The sequence below is a fragment of the Platichthys flesus genome, chromosome 6 (assembly GCF_949316205.1).
Source record: "Platichthys flesus chromosome 6, fPlaFle2.1, whole genome shotgun sequence".
NCBI classification, from domain to species: domain Eukaryota; kingdom Metazoa; phylum Chordata; class Actinopteri; order Pleuronectiformes; family Pleuronectidae; genus Platichthys; species Platichthys flesus.
Genome location: NC_084950.1, coordinates 11891992 through 11917740, shown reverse-complemented (window position 1 = coordinate 11917740; position 25749 = coordinate 11891992). Strand labels below are relative to the sequence as shown.

The window sequence follows — 25749 nt, the reverse complement described above, 5'->3', positions numbered from 1 at the left end:
CAACCCCACGTACGTGCGACAAAATACAACCAGCAAATACTTGAGAAAATATTGACTAATCTTACTCTCAGCAGCACTGAAGTATTCTGGATTGACAGATGCATAAAGGACTCCATTTCCCAGTCTGTCGCTGTTCCTGTTAACATGAACACAGCTCGGTTAGCCGGCACAGAGCTCGGATACAGGAAGCCGACTCTTAACCACAGTGTAATGTTAAATCTAATCATCTCTGATTAACATCACAACAGTAAATAGAGTTACATAATCAAGCGCCACCAATCAGGCGATGTGTGGAGCATGGTGATAAAGACACTTACCTCTTTTTGTTCACATAGAAGAGAATTGTGGTGAGGCTGGCAATGACGAGCGTCGCTATGATGGGGATAATGATCACCAAATAAAAGGCAACACCATCGTCTCCTGTCCAGGGAAAGAAATATGATGGTTACTTCACAAAGAGGTGTTTATATCTTATTTACTTTAAGCTAGACAAGGAACAAAATTGTTCAGGACTGAATGAGCGGAGAGGTGTTGCATTACGTTTGGGTGGAGGCACGTAGAAGGACACGCTCTCCGTCCAGGAGCCGTTCCCTGCTAGAGAGGTGGCGCGCACACGGGCAGAGTAGTTTCCTGAACCGAGGTTGGTCAGGCGAGCTCCTCTGTGCTCGCGGTAGTTATGCCGCGACACACACACGTGTTTCTCGGGCTAAAAGAACAGAGAAGGGTAAGATGTGTGAAACACCACTTATAGGGACTTATACTCCAAATGACCTTTTGCTTCTTGTTGCTGGATGTTTGACCCTCTCTGTGCTGAATGATGTGTGTGTAGCCTAAATAGATTTGAATATGTCTGTGTGTTAAAATTTACTTAAAATAAAGTTGACCATGATCCTGACTTTTTCCCCCACATTTAAACCACAGTATTTTTAAATTAACAGATAAATAAAAGATGCTAAAATGTTTCAATTTTCTTTGGGGGAAATCAATTTTGTATTTGTATTTTTTCCCAATGAGTTATATACTGTATATAATTTGAATTGTCTTTATTTGTCTAAGGAGATGGTCATGTTTCATCCAGTCTGGCTCACCTCAGTCCCCAGACGGAACTTGATCTCATACATCAGGATGACTCCGTTGGGCATGACGGGCTCCTGCCAGTGCAGCAGCACACAACCCTCCACCTTCTCACTCCGCTCATAGATCACCTTTCCTGGAATGTCATCTGCTTTGTCTGGGAAACGCACATAAAACACACATGCAGGACGTTATTACGACAATGTGTTTACATTTGTTACGTGCTTTTCCGTCACAGATCGTATCCAGGTCCGTTTCTCACCTGCAGGTTTGGTCCTGGAGAAGACGAATGCTCCGGCGCTGCAGCGGCCCACCTCCTCGTTGCAGGCGTGGATGTCGAGGCGGTAGACTGTGAAGGGCTGCAGGTTGGGGATGTCCAAATATTCTGCTGCGCTCTTGTCCTCCGAGAATGGATACTCTCTAATGGGAGGAGCGCCATCCGTACTGTTGCCCGGCCCGAGGGTGGCGTTCCCCCTCCCGGCGCTGTCCTGGAACAGCGTGTCGTTGGCCGCGCCGCTCACATCCCTGCGTCGACGGTCTGGAGGTCTGAAAAACAGGGAAAGCTGATTTAAAGGTTCGGTGTGTACGATTTTGGTGTGAGGGATCTATTTTCAGAAATTGCATATGAAACAATGCACATGAACGTTTCATCTAAATTGTATGAATTGTTGTTTTCTTTACCCTAGAATGGGCCCTTTATATTTACATGGATAGCAGGTACTCTCTTCGGAGGCGGCCATGTTTTTACAGTAGCCCAGACTGGACAATCTAAACACCTTTTGAGTTTTTATGACAACTGACAGCTGCCACAGGTTTTCTTTCATGTTTGGAAGGGGAGGTTGAGGTGAGGGGTATTCAGCTGCAACAAGCAACTTCACCACTAGATGAAACTTTAACCCTAACCCAAACCCTAAACAAAAAAAAGGCAAATATTTGTATGTTAATGACTCCCACAAGCATTCTAAACAAAGGTTAAGAATCTTGTTGGACCAGGTGGAGTGAATGTGTGCTATGTGGTGTTTGTGATTGTGTGTATGCATGCGCAGCATGTGTCCAGATGCTGCAAACTACTCCCTGTGGAGCTGTGTAGAAGAAGGATGAGGTCAGACGGACCATAGCAAGGTGCACAGACAGAGAGAAAAAGTAGATTTGAACTAATGCTGCTGTTCAGTTAATACCAAACAACAATAAGCTAAGATAAAAGCTGAAAGTTATAAAGTGTGAGAAAATATTACTCTTTTTTCTATTCTCTTTGTTTCTCTACCAACTTTCTCAACAAACATGTCCAGTTTTCAGCAGTGACATTAACGCCACCGAGGTGAACAGACACCTTGTCTCATAACCTGTGGAATCTCCTGGAGCTGGACGTCGTCTTTACTGAGGGTCGACAGCTGCTGACAGCTGTGAATGTAGCAGCAGCATCAGAAACACACAACACTGAGCCTAAAGCCCCCGCTCACCGTTACTTGTGAAAACTGTCGGGTCCTAAGGTGACACAAGTGGACAAATAAGAGAGTCCTGGTTCTGACAGAGTAAGAACATGAAAGGCAGCAGCAGGTAACAACAGAATGTTGAGGCTTTTAAAAGAGCTCCTGCAACTGAGATATATCTTTTTAGGATTTTCTTTGGAGCAGTGTGAGAACAACCGGAACTAGAAGCTAGATATTTCTACCTACAAAGCTCAGCTCAGACTGAAGTAAATCAGCCTAAAACTAACCATTATTTTCATTATTTGTAAGTGTACTGACAATGCTAAATCCACATACCTATGTTTTAATTTGAAAACACATCAACTCCACTACATCCACACTACTCCAGTGTTTTAGAGCCGCTACAACTGAGAAGTTTTGAAATGCTGCTGGGCCCATTTTAGTTTAAAAACCTTGGGACGGTCCCTGATCAACCTAATCCCAATATGCATGTCTTTGGACTGTGGGAGGAAGCTGGAGCACCCAGAGAAAACTCACAGAAACGCATGGAGTACACGGTGCAATGTCAACGCAAAGAGTGCTGGTCAAACCGAGATTCAAACCAAGAACCTTCTTTCTGTCTTGTTGTGCTAACCACTGCACCAGAATGTTATATTTCTTTCAAGAAAGTTGCTTCTTTTCAGCTGGAGCGGGAGAATTCAAATCTCAAACCAAGAGATCTAACTGAGCAAAGCTGAAGTCCAGCCTCTTCTGCGTCGGGGCAGACATCCACCCACAGGAGGACGGTGCAGGCACACACAGATCCGTGGGAAACACCAGTCGCACTGACATGTTAACATTCCTCTCTGACTGTCATAACTGAAGCGGCTCTTAAAAACAGATCAGTGACCTCTGACGGTAAGTCGAATATATGAGAACCGAGTGGAAAGCAGATACACAGATGCCGAAGGTCTGATTCGAGCGGCCGAGGGAACCTTTCGCGCTGCCTTGTATCAAAGCAGCAGAAGAAGAGCGACCAAGGAAAGAAAAACCTGAGGATCTAATTTTTCCTAACGAGCATCAAGGGGGTTAAGCACAGCGGCTCTAACACTGTGAGAATGCTCTGCAGCTGATTTAACCATGACCTTATAACCAGAGAGCCACCACAGTCCGTGTCCTGACCTCGCCTGCTAAAAAAAGATCTACCTTAACGGAATCCGGTCAGGAAGGCCGTGACTTCACTTTCAGTCTTCGGCCTGTGGAGCACTTTATCAGTGCCCGGCCGCAGCACAAAGCAGACTCACAGAATATGACTGAAAGAGCCACAAAGGAAGAAGAGGTAACCATATGTATCCATCGTGAGTTTACTAGCAGGCGGGTGACACAGTAAATGAGTTGTCCAGGCAGCTGATAACAGGTTCTGGATCACACCACAAGGTCGTCTGTTCAGATACCGACAGACATCCGCTTTGTGCATCTCTAGCCGTCAATCCGTCTGCCCTCCTTCACTTGTCTGTTTGTATTCTGCTGCTGATGGGGCTCTTCCCCTCATTCATTTAAATTCCACACGGATTCACTGTACATTTCCTGGCAGCTGTCTCACTCAAGAAAGAAAGAAAAAAAAAAAAAGTCTCAGACAAAGAGAGCATGCGAAGAGGAGGCGGAGGAGGAGAGTGGAGAGCGACAGAATGGAAAACATTTCCTCTTCTTTCTGTTTCTGTTTGCAGCCGCCCTCTCTCCTCCTCACCCCCTGGTTTAAACCCAAAACCTTTTGAAAAGCTTCCCCCCCCCCTCGATCTCAGGGGGCCTTTCCTTGGAGTGGTTCGTAATAATGGCCGGCTCTGTTACAGTGGAGAGCCTGCGCTTATACACAGGATAAGCCCCTCGCAGCAGGCCTGGGACCTGCCACCCGTCTGTTTCCTTGACAGCTAAACTATAGCAAATCACCACAGCCAGACAGGGAGGAGGGAGGAAGATATGAGTTCAATTACAATAGAAAGCTGTGTTTTATTATATATATATATTTATCGATCCAACTCCACCAGAGCATTGTTAAGAAGAAAAGGGCAGCGTAACGCTGTTAAATGGATGAACTTTGCCGTAATCATTTACAAGATATGGATCTATAAGGTACCTGCTGAGTGCAAAGCAATACGTTTATCAAAGGTCTCCATATTTCACCAGCGTGTGCTACGGCACCGGTTCACAGAGGCTTAACGAGTGAACACAGGCGTGAGGGAGAGGAAAGAGAGCCGGAGCCTTTGAAACAGTTAAACGTCTGCAGCCACGAGCAAGTTCAATGCTAACACAACACAAAAGTCAGTCCCACTTGTGGCGCACAAAAGCCTCTTCAGACTCCTTAATCATATCTCTCTCCTGGGTTTGTTTGTGTTGCCTAAATTGCTGCCTGCTAGTCCCCCCCCCTTGCCACCGCTACCATGGCAACAGAAAGCCACAAGAGCGCTAAGAAGGCTTTGGATCCGACGCAGCGTGGCTCCTCATCCATGCCTCCTGGCAAAAACGGCCGAGCGCAGCAGGCCGGCCAAGCCCCCGTCCGGTCTGTCAATGCCCCCGTGTTTGGATCCTGTCAGCTCCAACAGAGGAGCCCTCACACCCGGGGCAGCCACCTCATTCTTCATTTCGACCCATTAAGGCAAAACGAGCTGCGGCGGCTCTCTGACAGACTCGCAGGCGTGAAAAGGAGGTACAGAGCAGGCGCTGGAAACAGGAGGTGACTGATATTACAGCGCCCATACGGGGCTCACTGTACCTCTGCCAGAAGACGGCATTGTGGAGGTGGTTCTCGAAGATCTTCAGTAAGACGCGGTCGTCCTTCTCCCGGTCCTTCTCCTCGGGGGTTTTCTGGCAAGCGCAGCACGGGCCCTTCTCTCCCCCCGCCAGGTCGGACTTGGTGGGCTTGGTGTTGTCGTCCATGTCCGTGAGTCCTGTCGCTGAGATCCGGATCGGGATCTTCAGCTCTGTAAGGGATAAACAAAAGAGTTGAGTGATTCTGCATTATTAAAAAAAACATTTCCCTCATTATAATTGAAGACAAATGCCATTACACTTAAAGAAATGAAAGACAAGAAGACGTTTACAGTTGTGCATGGGTGTGTGTGCTAGAGAGTGGGGGGGGGGGGGCTGTCAGTTTGGCGGGTGAGTATAAAAAAAATCTTTCACAGATTATGTTTTAATGTTTAAAGTCTAATTGAACGCTTTGGGAACTATATGAATTCATATTTAACATACAGACAGAGCACTGTTCATGTAACTCATCGAGAGAGAAACCCATTTCCTCAAAAGTCTTGAGCTCTTCCTTTAAACAACAACGAGGAAGAACTGATCAGTGGGAAAAGAGTTAAAAAGAAGCTGCTTTAGTAGAGCGGTGCCGACCTTTGGAGCAGTAGTTGTGTTCGTAGAGCTCCCTGTCCTCAGGCTGCTGCTGCCAGCGCACCAGGTAGTAGGTCAGGTTGCCGTTGGGAAACATGGGGGGCGACCACTTCACCACCAGCTTGGTTGAGGAGTTGGCGAACGCGCGGGCGTCTTTAGGCACAGAAGGAGCTGCAACAGGGACAAGGCATGGTATGTCATATTTAAATGTTGCATTACTTATGATAAATGTACTGTATAGTTATGGTGTCGGCAGACTGATGGGGAAACCTACGCGCTGGGCGTGTGCGGATGTAGATGATGTCACTCTTTGCCCCAGTGATGTGTTTGCCCACCACCTGCAGGGTGATGGCCTTCACGAAGACGGCGTACTGGGTCCAGGGCTTCAGGTGCTGAAGACTGACGTTTGGTTCGCTGTTTGCGTCCTGAGGAAGATCCACGTCCAGCATGTGCCAGCTGTTCGAGCCGCAGCCGTCCTGCCCGTCGAACTCGGTGATGTTCTGGAACGGCCTGGTGGAGACACAAGACATGGCCGCACATTTAGAAAAAAAGAATTTGAATTTACACGTGAAATCTCCAACGTTTACAAAAAAAAAGCAATATCGAACTCATCAGAACTGTTTTATTCCAGGTTATGTTTGAAGACACGATTCATCTCAACAACTCTTGCAATTGTTTTGCATCTTTTTGCCCGTTTTTTTTTTTTATACATGTTTTAAATTACTACTGACCATTTCGCTCTCATTGACAGTACAAGCCTGAAATAGTGAGAAACAACGGGCGAAGACTCGGGGCTATAACAGATAGAGTTTTTATTTAATTACCAACATCTGAGGTAGGACTTTGCTTCACGGTGTTCGAATTCAAGAAGAAAGCTGTAACTCCAACCCTAAACAGATATTTGGTTGGTTGTTTTGCGAATGAAAAATATCTTCTCTCTACAGCTATATTAAATCAAAGTACCTCAACCGATGTCTTTTGGACACTAAATGACATTAAGATGAGGTACACACAGATACAGCAGTAATGACTTGTGTGAATAATCCCAAGTCAGAAAGCTTCAATAATCTAAAGTGTTTTTCCCCATAAATCTTATATTTTAAATCTAAATTCATATCTCTCACTGAGAGTGTTTTTTTTTGTAGGAAAAAAGTCAATATCCACTCTTCCTCAGTGTGGAGTTAATTGTATAACATGTGTTCGAGGGGATAAGGAGGTGTTTGTCTGGTGGATACTCACGACTCCTTGTAGTAGACGATGAAGCTGATGAGGTCTCCGGCGTCTGGCGGCTGGTAGCGCTCCCACATCAGTTTGATCGCGTGACTCGTCGTTTCGTTAGACTTGAACGTGAGGATGTGACTTTCACCTGACGTGACAGAGCAGGAGCCTCAGTGAGACGCACATATCGTGTATACAGTCATCACACTCGGAGAATGAGAAGAGGAGCCCAGGGAAACCCACTGTGAAAGTTCGTGTGGAAATACTCACAGCTGGCTCTTTCGCCGTTGTTCCGGAAGTCCCCCTCCTCTGGCTTCACGCTGATCCCCGTCTTCTCCCACATGGTGTGGATCTCAGACATGCAGAGTTTGGGGTTCTGGCGGAAGAAGAGGCGTCCGGCTTGAATAGTCAGGTTGTGCTGACTCCAGTCCCACAGGTACTGCAAGTGCTGGTTGTTGACGGCGTGGAAGGAATACATGCTGGAAATGGAAAATAGAAATGAAGAGTGAGGTTTCAAACCATCTAAAATGTGACTTTACAGGATTTGTCTTGCCACCTGGTGGCAGCATCAGGCCCTATCGCAGGTGGCCATCACTGAGCTCTGGGTCGTGAGGCTGGGTTTGTACCGAGGAGGAGTGAAAGAGAAACAGCATGGTGCTAACACTCTGAGCTCTAACTGAGAGCGAAGGGAATGTCTGCCATCCTCGACAGCATTCCTCTGACTGAAACTTTATCCTGGGAGAGACAACAACGAGAAGGGCAACAGACTTTCCCGTGACCCCTTTGGCCGGCACCAAAAAAACTTTCCCTCGTATCTCAGACTGGTGCTGATACCACAGTAAATACAGGGGCCGGTGAACATGAGACTCCCTGTTCAGAATAGTAGCCACGCTCACTTATCTGGCCTGTCTGAATCACTTTTAAATAGAATAGAATATGAATCTAATATATAATGTTATCATGTTATGATCTATCCATGTCACACGATGCTACAAGAGATTCTAATTCCATTTATCATCTTGTGTGAACGTGGGCACCCGCCATCGAGGGCAGACACTCCGTCAACAATAAGTCCCTCTGACATTTATGCAACTTCAATGATATGTTGGTGACAGCCTCCCTGCTAGGCTGAGGTTTTGCTCACGTCCTCTAATTCCCTGAGTCACCGCAAACACACACACACACGCGCACACACACAAACACATACACACACACACGCACACACGCACACGCTCACACACGAGCAGTCGCAGACAGACAGGCCATACTTGTCGATGAGCTCCTGTCCATTGATGAAACGCAGGCTCTTGAGAAAGGACAGCGAGCCAAGCGCGTGGGAGTGTCGAATCTTCACATAGCCCGTCACTGTCTGGATCAATCCCATGAAGCTCTCCAGCTCAGACGCTATGTTATCTGGGGACAGGAGGATAAACATAAACACCCTAACACCCATAGCATAGGAAATAAAATCACATGAAAGCCTTGTGTAAAAAAAAAAAACACACAGGGACCTCTACCGCTACTGTTCTGGCTCTTAATGAAAATATCCCACCGAGCACTGAATTGCATTATCTTTATCAAACGTGGAGATTAGCTCATGAAGCATCCTGTCAACTTGGCAATAAATAAACAGCATTAAAGTGTAATGTGACAGTTGGGTTAAAGTGCAATGAGCAGATAGTATACTGTGGTCAGTAAAGAATCATTACAGGGTACTGTACTGTACTGTAGACGAGCTAAATGCTCTGTTGGCGGATGTTTCAAGGCAGGGAACCATTAGTGTGTTTAATCTGCTTAGTCTGTTTAGTCCACTAAAATGGTGCCGCAGCGTAGTGTGGTCTACGGAGTTAATTCACACTTAAAAAGAAGGTTCCGGCAGGCTTCAGCTCAGATGCACTCACTTCCACGGCGAATGTTGATGTCCAGGTTGCCCTCGATGACGGTGCAGTCCTTCAGCGACTGAGCAGCGTCCACAGAGTCGATGATGAGGGGGTTGCAGACCTTGTCACACAGTCCGTTGCAGGCGCTGCAAAACATTCTGTGTACGGGCAGAAGTAGAGGCAAGAAAAAGAGAGACTGAGAAAAAAAAAACACAACAACCTCTCTATCTCACCCTGAAATCATTTGTTCACTCCCCGAGCTCCCGAGCATTCCAAGGGATTCAGGCAAATAAATTCACTGCACGATACAGGGTCACCCCTCTCACAGGGAGTATAATCTGTTATGGGCCCTCATCTGAACCCTCTCCCTCTCTCTTTCGTGAGAGAGTGATTCACCGTATTGACCTCAGAGACTAAACAGCAGCGGTGTGGCCAAAAAAATACATGGCAGCGTGGAAAGTTTGGGGAATTGACGAGGGAGGGAAGCGTTTTCCTGCGTCAAACAAAGCAAAAATGACCAATGAATGGAAGTGTTTGACAGTTACGAGTCTCGTCCTAAAGCCTTTGACTGTTAATCTGTCAAATCTACTGGCTCATTGTTTCTGGGAAGTCAAGACGTGAATCATTATTAGTGTAACATGCTCTTAATCTTCACACACTGAGAAGCTCTGAGACAGACTATAAGAAAGGAACCCGTGAGTGAGGGGCGGGTTCAGGTGAAGTTCACCTCAAGGACACTTTATACAGAAGTATTCATTACGCACAAGTGCATGGTGCGCACATAAGCGGCTTTAGAGTGTGTGTGTGTATGTGTGAATATGAGAGAGAAGTGGCATGTCTATTTACCGAACAACATGCCAGGAAATGTAAAATACTAAGACCTGTTTTTTCACTTTATGAGAAAGATCAGGTGATGATCGCCAATAAATCTAAATACAGATGATTAAAGAAAACTTAAGCCTTGAGAAATTTCGGCGAGACATAAGGTAAAATGTCTAACACATTATTAAGAGAGCTCCTCCTAATGTCCTGTAAATTAGCTGTCACCCGGCACAGCATTTCCAGATCACACCTAAAGTAGAAGTGAAGGGCACGTCTTTACCGATTAGTCTCGTTGCGTGTGAAGCCGGAGGGGCAGTCGGGCATGCATTCTCCCCCTTGGATGACAAAGTGAGAGTCGCCGGGCAGGTGCACTTGAGAGCACAGGTCCATGGTGATGCAGCGCCAGCCCTCGAACTTGTAAGTGCCCGCGGGGCAGTCTGGCACGCAGCGGTCCTCGTGGAAGTAGTGGAGGCAGGCGGAACAGGCCATGTCGTTGTTGGGTTCAGTGCAGCTGCCCAGGCACTGGCTGTGGCAACACTCCCCCTTGTCGGTACAGGTGTGCTTGCAGTGTTCTGGGCAAACTGAGGAGGAGAAAGAGAAAGATGGAGGAAGAGGTCAGTTTTGGGCGGGTGCAACAACAACAAAAAAAGTCGACACTGCGGGACACAATTTATGTCAAAATAGATAATGATACAAATTAAAAGATGGAGAAATTAACAGATTTTGATGTAAATGCCTGTATAAATCTGTAATTGCTTCAGAACAGGGTCAATAGTGAAAATCAGGATGTAATAATGATATTATCTGGTTACTAACAGGCCAGAGAGAAAAAGACAATGCAAATCCCCACTAAGGCCCAACAGTCCCCTCTAATTCCATCAAGCTGCACCAAATTTGACACACTCTTCGATATCAGTTCCCTAAATGTGCTCGATTTGTTGTCCTCAAGATCCATGAATTATTCTCTGGGAGAACAGAAAGATTTTGAATAACGCCCTATCTCACAATGTCACATAAGGTGACTGCCAGGACACAAATCTGTAGCTGTTGTTTTAGTGAAATGCAGAGATGGCATCACTTAATCATCACCTCTAATGTCATCACAAAGACAGTGGCATCTATTCTCTGACAGTAATTTGGTTCCTGATGGCAGCAAAACACAAGAACATCCCATCAGTGCTCGCTTCAGTAACAATAGGTTTACACGCTCATCAGTGAAACAGATGTAAATAGCACACGGTACTCATAACCTTTTATTTTTACTGCAGCCTATTAATAGAGAAGCACTCCAGGAAACACAGATTTGAAAGAGACGAAAGCAGATGATTCCCACTGCTAAGTAATCTTGAAACACGGCAGGCAGGGGCGTCCTACTTTCAGACGAATCCACAAAAGAGCACCTGGAGAGTGTGTGTGTGCGTGTATGTGTGTGTGTATGTGTGTGTATAACAAGCTGTCTTCTGCTAATTAGTGTTTGAAGAGTCTCTGTCTTGAATAGATAAAGAGCCGGCCTAGGAAAGAGTAAGTCGAGAGTTAAGGTTTCTTTGGTGGAAAACATGTGACAAAAGTCATTTGTTTTAAAATCTCTGAATATTACAAACGCTGCATGGGGCAACCCCCCCCCCCCCCCCCCCCCCCCACACACACACACTATTGTATCGTTTGTTTATTGGAGGCTTTTAGGGATAACTGTTTATTGTTAGGGCCTTTGTTATTGCTGCAAGACAAATTTCCCCACAGGGGCAGAAAATCTGAACTGAACTGAAATAAGAGGCAAATCTCGCCTGGTTCCTTAGCAACTGCCTCCTGGTGCAAAGCCAGAGATGGAAGGAAATGTGCACACATGTGTGCACACACACGCAATCGTACAAACCCAGACAAAAGTGCCATCAAACACACATTTCAACACTTTCCTTATAATTGCTGAATCTGAGACTTCATTCTTTTAGCTATCTTCATTGTGCACATAAGAGTGCATGTGTGACATGTGCACACACACTGGCATGTGCAGATGTGTGTGTCGAGGGGAAAGAGGAGAAGGGGGGCTCTGCATGTTTATTCACTTTCTAATGAAATGCGGGTGTCAGCGCATCCCTGGTCCAAACTGACGCTTGAGCTAATCTCTCGATGAATATTTCATAACGCTTTGCAAAAATATTTGTGTAGGTTAAGGAAGTGACAGTGCACTAAAGATATGCTGCAGAGCCCCCCCCCCCAAAAAAAAAAACCCTCACAACAACTCCCGTTTCGCTTCACATGGGAAGGGGTGGGAGGGGAATGATCATTCTCACTCCTGACAGTTTCTCAGATACTTGTCATTCTTTCTCACATTAAGTCAAATCCAACTGTGCAAATTATTTATGACAAAAGAAGAAAAAAAACCTGTCTATAGCTTTATCGTCAGAAACGTAAATAGATCTCGTTCCGTTACACCCTACACAATTCTTTTTTTCTATACACTGCTGCACCTCAGGAAGTTTAGATAAACGTCTCCTGATAAGATGGATCTTGAAGTAACTGCACCTTCGACACTTTTCTTACTACAGCACAAGTAATAAAGTTTGGCCACAAGGCCTTTACTGTGTTATGTATAGCTTCACACGTCGTATATGTTCTCCCACTCTTGCATTACTGCATCTTTTCTGGATCTGGTCCAAAGCAAGCTCTTTTCTAAAGCTACAACATCAAATGCCAACAGACACACACACACACACACACACACACACACACACACACACACACTTCCACATAACAGCTGTGATTTGATGGTAAATATGATGCTGACATTAGTGTGTTAAAAGCAGTTAAATTAGTGAAACATCAGCCAGGCTTCATGTTCTTGGAATCCTACCAAAAGGGGGCAGCCAAGGCAAACTCTAATGAGCCTCATTGGAGGAGGTCCCTTTCCCCTCTGCATCATTTTAACAGATTCCTCAATGAAGAGAAATTCCAAACATGCATACCTTCTGCCAGAAGAAAGCTGGAGGGAGGAGGCATTGCTGCCTCGAATCCATATAAGTCAACCGGGTTTCAGTGTGTGACCAAACAACCCGCAGTATCAAGGATACAATCCTCTATTTATAGATGCTCCTAATAGAACCCTATTTCCACGCCGCAGCTCTCCACACATCGCTATGCAGGGCATTGTGGGTTTCCACTACTTCAAAGCAAAGGGACTACCTAACAAGGGTCTCCTCTCAAGATAAGTCGTCATCGTTTCTGTCGTCCCCCGAGTGGGCATTTGATACGAGCAGGAATAAATGAGAAGCATCAGCCGGTTGGTATTTGACCCTATTAAAGTGCATACCAGAGTATATAAAGCAATTAATGAGGAACTGGACTGCAGACTGTGGAAAGAAACACTTTAGATACATTAACACAACTACATTTTCTTTGGAAATGTACCAACTTTGCTACGGCTAAAGTTTGGAAAACGCTGCTGGCTCCGTTTTAGTTCGAAAACTCCAGGGCTGCATTTTAGTCTGGACGGGCTGATCAGAGAGGGTTGGAAAAGATGATATAGACACTTTGTGATTGGGTCTTTTCAAGTAGACTTTGCTGATTCATCAGGCTCCTCTCACATGACTCCCTTACAGAAGGAAACAACCTGCATTGGCCTCAACTCCCTCAGTAGAAGGAAACACAGATAATAAGTTACAAGTGTTGCTGACCATGTTGTCTTTGCTAACAGCTCATTTCTGCTGATTTAATAACTGCTTACATGCCAAGAAGACAAGCTATTTTTCGAACAATCTGTGACAATTCAACCAAATATTTCCTGTTTACACCAGAACAAGCGAGTCACATTCATGCAAATGTGGCAGCGGAGAACCTTCACCTCCCATTCACCTTCATCTGTGCGAGCAAGGAGGCAAATAAAACATTCACTTCCTGAAACGAGGCAAATCACAGCGTTGCTTGGCCTGGAGTTCTACTTTAGTGAACTTTCACCTGCGATGTTCGATTTGTTAGAATGACTGTGCCCTTGTGTGTCCACTTTTGTGGGGAGAATTGTTTAATTTTAAAACGCCATTTTAAAACGAAAGCCTGGTAGTATAGATGTAGCCCTTGTCTGCAGAATCAAGTAATTTAAAGTGCAAACAGTGAAGGATGGGGAGGTTTATGATCTTGTACGTATCATACACTACTTCAGTTGTCACAGCCTATAACCCTCCTGTTCACCCGTTCAGCATTGTGTCCGGTCATCAATTGTAAACAAGACAAGAATCAGCACTGAGGAGTCTGCCTCCGAGCAGCCGGTGCATCCCTACGTCTGCCGTTGAATAAAGCAGCTGAAGGGAGGAGGAGGAGGATGCATCTCTAATAGACCTAAGAGACAGACAAGTGCTGTTCACTGTTTTTTTTTTTTTTTTTTGTGTGTTTTCTAAAGGTATCCTCCAGTCGCTGGGCTATGTGAGGAATCCGCAGAATGTCCCGGACAGCAGAGGATTCAGGGGGGGGGGGGGGGGGGGGGGCTAATCCCTTGTTCTGCTGCAACTACGCAACAACAACTTGAGGAATTGCTGAGGAAACCTGAGAGGAATAAGATATTTGAGCTGCAAACATGATCGAGGGAGAGAATGTGAGATCAGAAAAAGAAGGGCGTTGATGTGTTAGATTCCAGCATTTCCACAAAAACACACAAAACATGATATGAGCAAAAAAAGGATGCAATTACTAAGATTAGTCCTCCATCAGGAAAGCGCAGCATGAAAAGCGGGAGTCAGGGTCATGCGACTCATATCCCCCTCGACTTCGCCTCACCCCTTCCCCTTCAACACAGTCTGCATCGACCCCAAAAAGTATCTTTTGCCTGATAACAACAGGGATGGATTTCTACGCTGTCTGCTTGGAGAGGGTGTGTGTGCGTGTGTGTGTGTGTGTTAGACACGACGATGCCTTCTCACTCCCTTGTTTCCCTTGTTGAGGAAGAGGTGCGTAGCACGGCGAGGCATCCCATCTGAATGCAAGTCATGCTCAGTTTGCAGGAGAGCATGCTGCGTAAGGAGACTACTATGCTGTTTACATACGGAGGCTGGTGACTCATTTACTGCCAGAGGGGAAATTTGGTCAAACTGATATCATTTTCCAATGATCCATCAACCGCTCTCAACCGTAGAAAAAAATGACTCATCTCACGAAGGATGAAATGTGTCATTCTTCATTACATATCAAAGCATGCTGTTTTTTTTTTCCTGTGTCATCGGCGATACTATAGGAAGCGTGACAGACAGTTGGGAAATCATTCATTATTCACAGCGGGGCTGGGGGGGGGGCAGGGTGGAGGAGGTTGTTGGGGGAGTAAGAGTGTGTGGGGGGGGGGGGGGGGGGGGGCGGATGAAACTCGGAGCCATCTGCCGGGCCAATGGCAGGCGGGCAGGGGCGGTTCTAACTCGGATGACTGACATGTTATTGAGTCTGGAGCGGAGATGGTAAACAAGTCCTCTCTTGAGCAGGCGCTGGGGGGTGGGGTGGGGGTGGGGGGGGGGGGTGTTGTAACCATAGTGATTAAGCGCAGCTTTTCCACAGATTCTGAGGAAACGGTGAGTTAAGGAAAAAACCTGGACACACGCAGTTTGCACAACAACGAGCCTTAGTAACGTTCTTCCTGTAAATAGTGCCGACCCTGAACTGGGACATCAGCAAAATAAGAAAACATGACTGGTTTGTACTGGAGCACGGAGGAATTTTAAATCAAGGTATTTGTCAGGAAGTAAAACGGATATTTTTAAACTTGTATAACAATATATACCCTTTATAAAATAAATAAATACTGTACATACTCTGGAAAATAATTACATAAAACTTTTATTGGGATTTTGAAGGAGTTTACTGCAGTGTCAGTTACACCGACTCTCTGTGCTCCACTGTATAAACGGGGCCATAGCTCCATTAGGACATGATTAAATTTATCTCTACATCAGATCCATTTACCAACGTATTCACTCTGCTGCACACTACAATAATCCAGTGCACTGTGGAGATGCAAAGCCTTTCTACTGTGTGCAGAGTCGGTGCCGGTGGGCTCAGGTTACTGGAGCTGAGAGCAGTAGCAAACAGTAAGGTAGCTGAACAGGAGTACAGTAGGAGCCAGCAGGCCTGTCGTGGGCCGCCGCAGCCTGGATCGCTGCCCCCCCCCCCTCCATCCAGCTCCCTGAGCTGCACCAGGCCACATCCTCATCCGGCAACCTGATCCTCCCTGGGAGCCCCCAGTGGATCACTCTAGACACTTGTTTAAACCACATCAGCCCAGACAGCCAGAGAGAGGATGCTTCCTCCACTCACCGCCACAGGCAAACCACATCAGGGATTCCAGTGCTGTCTTACAGCTACAGTGATAGAGATGTGATGTTGAGTCTCAACACGGACTGATCTAATCTGGAGAGGTGTTTTTCACCTTTTCAGGGAGAGAGAGAGTGTCTGTCTGCGCATGTTCGGCAAGATCGAGCGTTCTGCTGATCAGAGGGGTTTTTAGAGAGAGGGGGAACACAGCACAGCGTCATGATGTGATTTTCTCACACAGACAGCTGGCTCAGGAGAGCTTGGCTAAATCTCTCTTCAGTCCTGTGCACAAAGGTGAGTGTGAGCCCATTCCTCCCTGTCCCAGTGTTTCTGGGTCTCTTCCACTCCCGTGCCCACTAAAGACCAGCAATGTGTTTTTCACACAACTATGTGCTGGTCTGTGTGTTCAGGCATGCGTGGCATTTCCCCTCACTCGCGTTCAGTCACAACAACACACAGATACACACGCACACCCCTTCCTTTCACCCTCGGGCCTCGTCCCTCTCTGCAGCTGCTGCTGCTGATGTTGTTGTTGTTGCTTTGTTGTTTATTGCCCTCTAACAGGACACAGGTATGTGGCACCGTCACATGTGAGAACACTTAGTGTTTTTAATCACAGAGGAGGAAGAGGATGGTCTGAAAGCTATTAAAGACATGTTAAAACAGGGGGAAAAGCCAGTGAGACCTTATTTAACTGGCATTTTACCAATATATGCAATCTCCCTGAATGCTCTGCTACCTTTTTCTTTACGAGAACTTTTCATCCCTGTCTGAGTGTCACGCACAAACTGCTGAACCGATTTTCTTGAGGTGGGGCGTGGGACAAGGAAGAACCTGTTCACTTTCAGAGCTGATTCAATCAGAGGGCAGATCCAGGATTGATTCCCCACTTTCTTTAACATTGCAAATAGGGCATTTTTCAACATTCAGATATACTTAGAGGCCTGACATCTATGAGTGTGGGCAATTTGGTGCTGCCTGATTAAATTTGAGGAGACTGTCGGGCCTTGGCGGAAGGTAGTGCTCAACTGAGTGCATTTCTGCTTTGTAATTGCCATCATAAACCCGAATTAGAGCCCTTAATATGAAACATAACCTATATCAACTGATACTTTCATGCCCGACGTCTAGAAGGGCCAGCAGTCCCAGAGTCCTCTTACTTCCCTCGATAGAAGCCCCCCCCCCCCCCCCCCGAGTTGCACTGTGTCTGCAGCATGAAGACCGTCTTAAGCCACTGTCTTCCTCATTGAACCAGACAACTCTCCAGCTTACCCCGAGGACTCGCGTCAAAAAACAGGCCAACCACCCTATCAGACAAATTCATGTTAGAGTATCATTTCAGACACATCTAAATCAAGAACAAGGTCATGCTCTGTGACTTCTGCTAACCAATGGGGGGTGAGTAAGTGCATCCCCCTGCTGCATTATGAGAATAATAAGTGTGACAGTCAATCTATTCAGCAAGGGCAGAAATACTGCCAGCTTTTAAATGCTTTTGTTGTTTTCAGCCCTTTGGTTAAACTCGCTAACGACACTCGCAGAAATGATCATGTCATTTCCAGGCACCGACAGTGACAAGCTAAGTGAGATGTTTGAGGCAGGAGGCAGTGTGGGGGGAAAAAAGCAACTTCGGGAGTACTCAGGCAATGTTTTCCTTTTCTTTCTTTTTTTCTCTTTACAGATTCTGAGATTTTTCCTCTCACTAAACGTGGCTTCTAAAAATACCTGACTTCCCAGATCTGCTTCATTAAATACAGTGTGTTTCCTGGCAGCGCTGTGCTGTGCCGCCTGACGTTTTTTTGCACGCTGGTGGACTGGTGGGGGTTAGTGAGAGCAGCAAGTCCTCACATCTCTTCAGGCTCTATACAATATATAATAATCCATACAATAATCTCTCTGGTTATATAGAGGAGAAAGACACTAAAGACTTATGTTTGTATAAAGTGTAAAGGATATCCATGAAACGCTGGCTTCACCTTGCAACACTGGACAAAGTGTTCCCATAAAATGAACAAGTTCGTCCTTCATTTGCTCAGGTGCTGCATGTTTGCAGGCTCAGACTAACACCTGGATGTGTACCCACCTGTCTGTAGGCCGGCAGCAGTCCAGAGAGAACGACAGCCATGTGCACTGATGTTGATTCGACACATTCAACGCCACAGCACCTCAATTTTAAACATGTTTTTTTAGTGGACCTGTGAAATGTTGCAAGCAACCACATGCCTCACTTTATGTAACATTTTTACTCTTTGCCCAAACTTGGTTCAGCCCATCATCACCAGAGCGTCAGAATAGTAGTGGTTCAGATGCCAAGGTCTATTTCGGTAGATGACCATCTGCAGGCTCTGTGGCGCGCGGTGCCCAGACATCATACTGGCACGCCGTCCGGCATACATTCTCTCTGCTGGCATGAGGTCTCGGTCCAAAATGACACATCTTCATTTCACGTCGACTGCAAGGAGGGCCCTAATCCTGACTAAGCATGGCAACATTTGCCTTGAGCTAAAAAGCTGACAGGGATAAGTTGTGTTCATGGCGAACATTCCTACCAGGTTAAAATGGAGTGCTCAGCAAACACAGAGGAGGCCAGTGGTTGATTATGGAGCTGATAGTCAGTGGACTGTAAATCCTGAAATCACATTTCAGTTGGGTTACGTTTTATATGTGTATGTTGGGATTGATGTTTGTTTGCATGTGCATGCACACGTCCGGGGTCATATATATAGGAGCGTGTAACCAGGCTGGATATACGTCTCTTATATTGCAGTCTCTGCCCGGCTGCAGTTTCCTCTTCTGTCAGATGACGCCGGCTGCCTGCTGGCACCTGCACACAGACTGTGGTGAAACGCCACTCGCTCGGCCTGTTTCTCCAGTGCATCTCCCACTTACGCCTCAGTGTCTGCCACCTCAATGGAGCCTGACTCTCTGTACAGTCCTATTAGCCACATCAAAAATGACATCTAGATTTAGGGTTTCCCTTTTCTTCCATTTCATTTATTTTTCACAGCGAGCTCCTTGAGACGCACAGTCTACTGTAGGACGTAGGACAAGCTACGGCAGTGGGGACAGTTGTGCCCGTAGCAGACAGCTGCTGCGATAGGAACCTGGGACTATTCTCCCAGACTCTTGCCTGCGCTGAGACTCGAGTCTCGTCGGATACGATAGCACAGTCCCAGACGGTATTGCAGTGAAACATCACTTTATTGATCTAGTATCTGTTGTACACAAAGAGTCATTTCACATGAAAGAGGCCGGAGGGTGGTTCAGCATTTTCTAGTGCTTGTTCTACAAGTTTCCTGTCTGCTGAGGGAGTTCAAAGCAGCGTGCAGGACAGACACAGCACAGAGGAATAAAGGCACATACTGCTGACTTTTATTGTGTTTGCAGACTGATAAGACAGACGATAGAAGAGGTTTGGCCGCCTTTAACAATGCACTATGTTGTTCATTTGATCCCTTTCACATCAAACAGTGTGCCTGAGCACCAAAATTAGAGGCTACATTACCTTAAACGTCTCCTTTATTTCGAGTGGTTAAAGGTGACAATCAAACAGCCCGTGTGGGTTACCATTTTAAACGCAGAGGCACCAATTACACTAAAAAGCCATTACGCTGCAGTAAACAGTGAACTCATAATAGCTTGTCCTCATTGGTAATTGGGTAACAACACCACAGAATATGGCCGTCGCACAAAACCTGTGCAGCCGAGTGTGAAAAAATCTCACTGTTTACAAGTCTCTGAGCAAATTGGGAGTGACGTCACTTTCGGTAAGTTTCACTCGCGGGCTCAGCGCAGACACAGCTCCCCAGTTTCAACCCAAAGTTTCAGTGTTAATCAGATTTGACCATGACGCAGGTCTCCCATTCACTCCTGCTCCTCAAACACAAGCAGCACAGTCATGACACAGAGAGCAGGGGAACATAGAGGTAACAGACGGCAGGCTCCTATCTAATCTCTGCCATATTTAGTCTGGGGACAGAGTTTCAGTGGGAAAACAACTTCAGAGGGCAGGGCTCAACCATAGGGCCCAACACAGTGATATTATATGCATGGCCCATGATACTTGCAGAAGGGGCTCGGGACAGGCCCCAGGGGGTCAAAGGTGTCAAAGGCCATACGTCCAAGACGGGGCAGGGTATGGATATGCCGATGTCTGGCCATACTGTGCCAACAGGAGAAGAGGAGGAGCCAATGTAGATGGAACAGGACAGCTGATAGGCCTTAAACAGTCCCCCAGCCCACATTTCCCATTGGCTACCGGTGACATCATGGTTCTCTCCCCATCATTCAACCCCTCTCTTTTCAGAGTGGGCAGAGAGTTGTAGTCTTTCTCCTCCTCTCTCTCTCTCTCCCACACGAAACCTACGATGCTTGTGTGTGACACTCACAGCAGGTGGCACGCACACAGGGCCACAGAGTGTACCCTTCATAGTGTCACCCCCCCTGCCACATCATATTAGTTACTATTCATTTCCAGCATGTGGTCTCAGATAGGTCAGCATGTGGTCCAGTAGCCCAAGATACACACAAACACACACTGCAAATATGTTGTCTGTTTTCCCCGTCAAGCAACCTTCCTTAATTAACACAAGCCAAGCGAGGAGTTCAGGTCTGACATTTTCACCCGCAGACAGCTCACTAAATTACAATCCAAGCTTCACTGTGATGTGCCTCCAGTAACGAAACAAAGACATATTCAAAGGCAAAGGGAGAAAGAGATCCCTGTGCTGTGCAGGTGTTCCATGTCTGAAGAGGGCGGAGGCAGAGGATGGAGCAGGGAGGTGACAAGAGTGAATGTAAGTCAGACAGTCAGCTGACCTGCCGCTGCCCTGCGACAATCAGATGCAGTGTTCAATCCGGGATCACATCCCTCCATTAGAGATTAGCTTTTAGTCGGATTAAAGAGGCCTCTAGCACCTCAGAGAGGTGAAACGTCATTATGGCCCCACAGGAGGAATGAAGGGGGCTGCAGAGGGCAAGAGGGGACAGGGCAGAGGGCTTGGTTGGGACTGAGGGGGATGGAGAAGGGTGCGCCTGACCTGCATGGACTCCAGACAGATTAGATACCAGCAGGGCACAGCACAAAAGTGCTTAATTAGGTTTTAAGTACCTAAAACCGATTTCTAACACTGAATTGTCGTTTGAAAACATCAGGGCTGTGTCGGAGGCAAAAGAGGAGACGTGCCAGGAGATGGGCCGAGGAAACGGGCACAGAGAACAAGCCTGCCTCCGAACACAGGAAGTGCTAAGCCTCCACCATGTCAAACACAAGACTTCCAGAAATGATTGAAACAAAATACCCACGCTTTCTCTCTCGAACAAACAATGGCCTCCATTGTGAGATTCAGTGGCACACTCACAGTCAGGGGAGACATAAAGACACAGTTTGAAAACAGTGGGCTGTTACCCCCCCCCCCCCCCCCCCCCTCTCTCTTTTCTCTCCTCTCCAGGCCACGGGACAAACTTTCTCCTTCAGCAGGGACAGGGGGGCACACAACTGTGGCCCAGTTTGGACCTACAAAAAATAACCCTTTGTTTCCGTGTCGTTGCAGACCTCACACGACTCAACGGACAGGGCTGCAACGGTATTAGAGGACTGACAGGGGGCCTAAGCCGGGAGGGAGAGAGGCATGCTTCACTGCAGACATGTCACACTCTTTCACCGAGATTGTAAACACAAGTCTGGAGAGTCGTTGGTTTCCTTGTTAGGGCCCAAAATCGACAGCGTCCCATAAATAATTGAGGAATAATCAATAATATTGTGAGCAATGTCTTACATAGCGATAAATATATTCACAGACATTAGTGGTGCACAAACAAAACCCATCTAAAATATAGCATATGTTCCTCAAAGCACAATAAACAATCTTTACCTAACACAAACTCTTGCTCACAACAACATTTCAGACTTCCTGCAGCTCAGTTTCCTTCAGCCTGAGGATTTTTCCCATCAGATCGCATCACATCAGTTTGATGCCATTCTCCAGAGATCCCCCTGCTCCTCTCCTGTACGTGTGGGAGTCTGCAGAAAGAGGACACTGCACCAACTGCACACGCCACGTGCACCGCAGGAGCTGATCCTACATTTTACTTTGGTTCTGCTGTAGCCTTGCTTTCCCCAGATGCAGTGATTTGTCGGAGTTATTTCATAAATGTCTTGTAAACTATTATTAGTTCAAAAGCTGCCAAATTGCACATCATAAAGTGTAACTGTATAGCTCAAGGCTATATGTACTGGTCTATAGTAGCACTGCTACAGCACTGGAACTGGTTAAAAAAAAAAAAGGGTGGGGGGGGATCCTTACACCTTTTAGAGATTCCAGTATTTAAATAAACCAAAAGCAGTGCAATGCAAAGACCTTGTGTGATGTTTATAGTTCTCACATCAGTTCGAGCAACACTATATCATTTTCTAACTTAAAATAATAATAATTCATCAAATAAATAATTTTGATGAGACAAGTAAGACATGACTTTTGCTTGTTAGCCATTACGTGTGCTGTTCTGCTTCCTTGACGTTGGGTTGTGTAAGTGAAATTTCTACTTTATCATCAGAAGCAGGAAAAATCTAATTTGATGGAGGTTTCACTGTCAGGTTAGACAAATAATCAAATGCCATTTGATACATATTATACTGGGACATCGATAACAGCATCTGCCACTTGCTTGATGGGTTAGCCTGTTAGCTTGTATGCTACTGCTCTACTGTGTCAGCATTAGTTCAGGAGATGTTTTCAAGACTGAAGTTGACAAATGCTACGTCACCTCCGCTCCTGAGGCCGTTGGTCTCTCCTCCCTCAGCTTCTCAATGAATGCATGTGTGGAAAGATGTGTGTGCACTGGGAGGCTCAGAGACAGCAACGCCTATTTGCGACAGTGAATGACGCATCCCACCTGTAGGGGTAGCCTGACTTTTGCCGTGAGTGAAGCTCAAATTAAGTAGCTCTAATTGAGAGATGCGAACTGGTGTTGAACAGTTGACCTGTGGTTGAATCTGCTCAGGGCTCCAAAGGATCTAGTCTCACTTCTGAGCAGTGAAACCAAAACAAGAAACCAGAGAGGAGCACGATTCACACCTGCTAGGATTGGCGATCTCCTCCAGAATGCACTTAGACAAACATGAATGTGCACACACACTCACATAGTTTTGGAACAGCCGGTGCTGACTGGCTACAGACAGCCACGGGACAGATAGCTGGCTGAGAGAGGGAATGGGAGCACGCTGCTCAATCAATGAGCCATCAATCACACACACACAGCGAGACGGCGCAAACACAGGAAACAGGAGACCATATCCTTTAACTACCACTCAAAAGAAAGCCATCAAAGTGCTGGCTGTGACTCCAGGCCCTTTTCCACGGCCAAATTTCCAAGCACTGCTTTGTCTTGTGGTGGTTTGGTAAGAGCTAATATTACCCTGCCCTGACCCCTCTGAATGGAGTTGTGTTCATGTGTGTGTCCTATACAGTCTGCTGCAACACAACAGTAGTCTGCTGTCTTAACCAGCACAATGTTGCAGGGCGTCACAGTACTTTCATCTGCAAAAAACTATTTTTATCTTAAAATCCTGACACAAAATAATTTATGGTTGAACAAAAAGCTGTATGTTAAAGTTTAATTGTGCCTTTATTTTCAAACAGGGGATTTTATGCTGAAGGGCCCCACTGCACACTTTATTTGACACTTTTTTCTTTGGTGGGGAAAAGGCTCTATGATGATAAATATGTAAAGAAAACTGAGACAGGTGAAACATTCAGGAGAGAGAAAAGTTTCTAATGATAAATTAACAATTGATTCTTTTAAATGGAGCAACTGTTCTTAAGTGTTTTATATATTTTTTCCCCAGAATTTGTATCCTGCCAAAAAATATAAAATGAGCATCACAATGCTCCGAGAAGCGAGGACACATTGTTTTACAATTTCTGGTTTTGTTTGACAAACAGTCCAAATATAATCAATTTGAAATCATCTCCATGACTGGAACAAGAGAATGTTTGGCAATTTTGACTCATGACTTCAATGATTGATGGCCTATTAAAATTAGTGATGATTAACTTGTGATAGACAAATTGTTCCAGCACTTCATCAGTGTCATCAGCTCTGCATCAGAGACATTCCACTGTTTCTCCCCGGCTCCGCTCTGCCTGCAGGAGCACATTCCTGCTGTGAGGAAGCACACCTGAAGCGTGTTACTGCTGCGTCGTCTGACCTCCAGGGGGAAAAAAACACGAGTTCGACAAGTTGCCTCGGAGAGCAAATGAGCTCACCCAGGTCTTACGACATGCTCCCAGTGTGTCTTGGACTCACGACTAACACGTAAACAGAGTTTTGGGTCATCTCCAGGTTGAGCTGCTGCTCTTCTGTAGCCTCAGATGGGGAGCAGAAGAAGAGGCGGCAGCAGCAGGAAAAGGCGGCCATCGGTGCAGGCAGGATCAGTGAAGAGTAAACAACACCAGAGGACGTCCTTGTGTCCCTGAGCATGTGACAGCATGTCCCCCTGTCTGCTCCGTCATTCTGTGTCGGCTCTCATTACCTACAGCACTACAGGGCCAGCACTGACGGACTGACTGGCTAATGGCACCTGCCACCTACTGCTATATGTGAGAGACTAGGGGGCTGAGATCCCCATGACAACACAGAGGCTGACCTGTCCCTGACCTCGTTCGCAAAGACGGATAATAAATTATTAATTGATACTAGATAGGAAACACATTTAAGACGTTTGTTTTAATGTGTTAAATATTTATAACCTATAGGGAAAGTAGAGGGTCTGCCACCCAATAAAAAATTTGACTATGGGCGTTTTTCACATCTGAAAATCTGAACCAAGCTTCACATATTTGTTACATTGTTCACAATGGTTAGTTTTGGTTTCACATTGCAATTCAGAGAGAGGACCAAATAATTGTGTAGTACATGTAAGATCTGTCGTCACCAACTGCATTTTCTCAATTTGGCTACTGTATTCCCTAACTTTCTGTTGTGCATATAAAAAAAGTAGTCATTTTTTTTTGATTGAGAAAATGAATGATGTTGCCTCTGTATAATCCTTGATGTGTTACCACCTGCAAAATGAACTTCCTTGTCTTTCAAACAAATCTTCGGGGTGTAGACGGCAACCAATCCTGTGCTCAGCTTCTGCTTCTTTTCTTCGTCTATTGTTTAATGCTGTCTTAACTTCATGCATTATGCCTGAAATTCAAATTTTTTCAAAATAGTGTTTTCACACTCCAAACAGTCCAACAAATGAAATGGCAGATCAGGAGGGAACATTAAACCGCTCTCCCTCGGTCCCACTAAGCATCAAACAAAGCTGCAACCCCCCCCCCCCATGTCGGCCGTGTGACAGGATCAATACAACTTGGCAGCTCTACGCCCCATGTCATGAGCACCCATGTAATATACTGCCTCAGAGCCAAGGAGAGCAGAGGAAACACTCTCTGTGAACTCACAGACAACCGAGACAAATGTGACCTTTTTCAAGAAAAAAAAAATTTATTGATCATTTCATTCTGAGGAAACTGATCCACTAAAGATTGCATAGTATATTATTAACTACTAATTACTGCAACGGAAACAATGTCTCTAATAGGCATATGTCAATAAATAGATTTTTGCCAACATCTCTTCTGAGGAAAGGAAAATATCTTGGTTTTAAATATAAAGAGAAATAA

General features: G+C 45.9%; 1 protein-coding gene across 1 annotated transcript in view; it reads right to left on the bottom strand.

The window, feature by feature from the left end:
• igf1ra (insulin-like growth factor 1a receptor) overlaps window positions 1-25749 on the bottom strand; it is a 79201-nt gene that overhangs the window by 13425 nt on the left and 40027 nt on the right. Inside the window, exons 3-15 of the mRNA XM_062390120.1 lie at window positions 10074-10374; window positions 8993-9129; window positions 8360-8504; window positions 7362-7570; window positions 7113-7239; window positions 6148-6383; window positions 5877-6044; window positions 5254-5461; window positions 1337-1620; window positions 1089-1231; window positions 541-706; window positions 318-420; window positions 66-136 (exon numbers count right to left, since the gene is read on the bottom strand). Of these exons, the coding sequence (XP_062246104.1) occupies window positions 66-136; window positions 318-420; window positions 541-706; window positions 1089-1231; window positions 1337-1620; window positions 5254-5461; window positions 5877-6044; window positions 6148-6383; window positions 7113-7239; window positions 7362-7570; window positions 8360-8504; window positions 8993-9129; window positions 10074-10374 (2298 nt within the window). The remainder of the gene's footprint in view (window positions 1-65; window positions 137-317; window positions 421-540; window positions 707-1088; window positions 1232-1336; window positions 1621-5253; window positions 5462-5876; window positions 6045-6147; window positions 6384-7112; window positions 7240-7361; window positions 7571-8359; window positions 8505-8992; window positions 9130-10073; window positions 10375-25749) is intronic.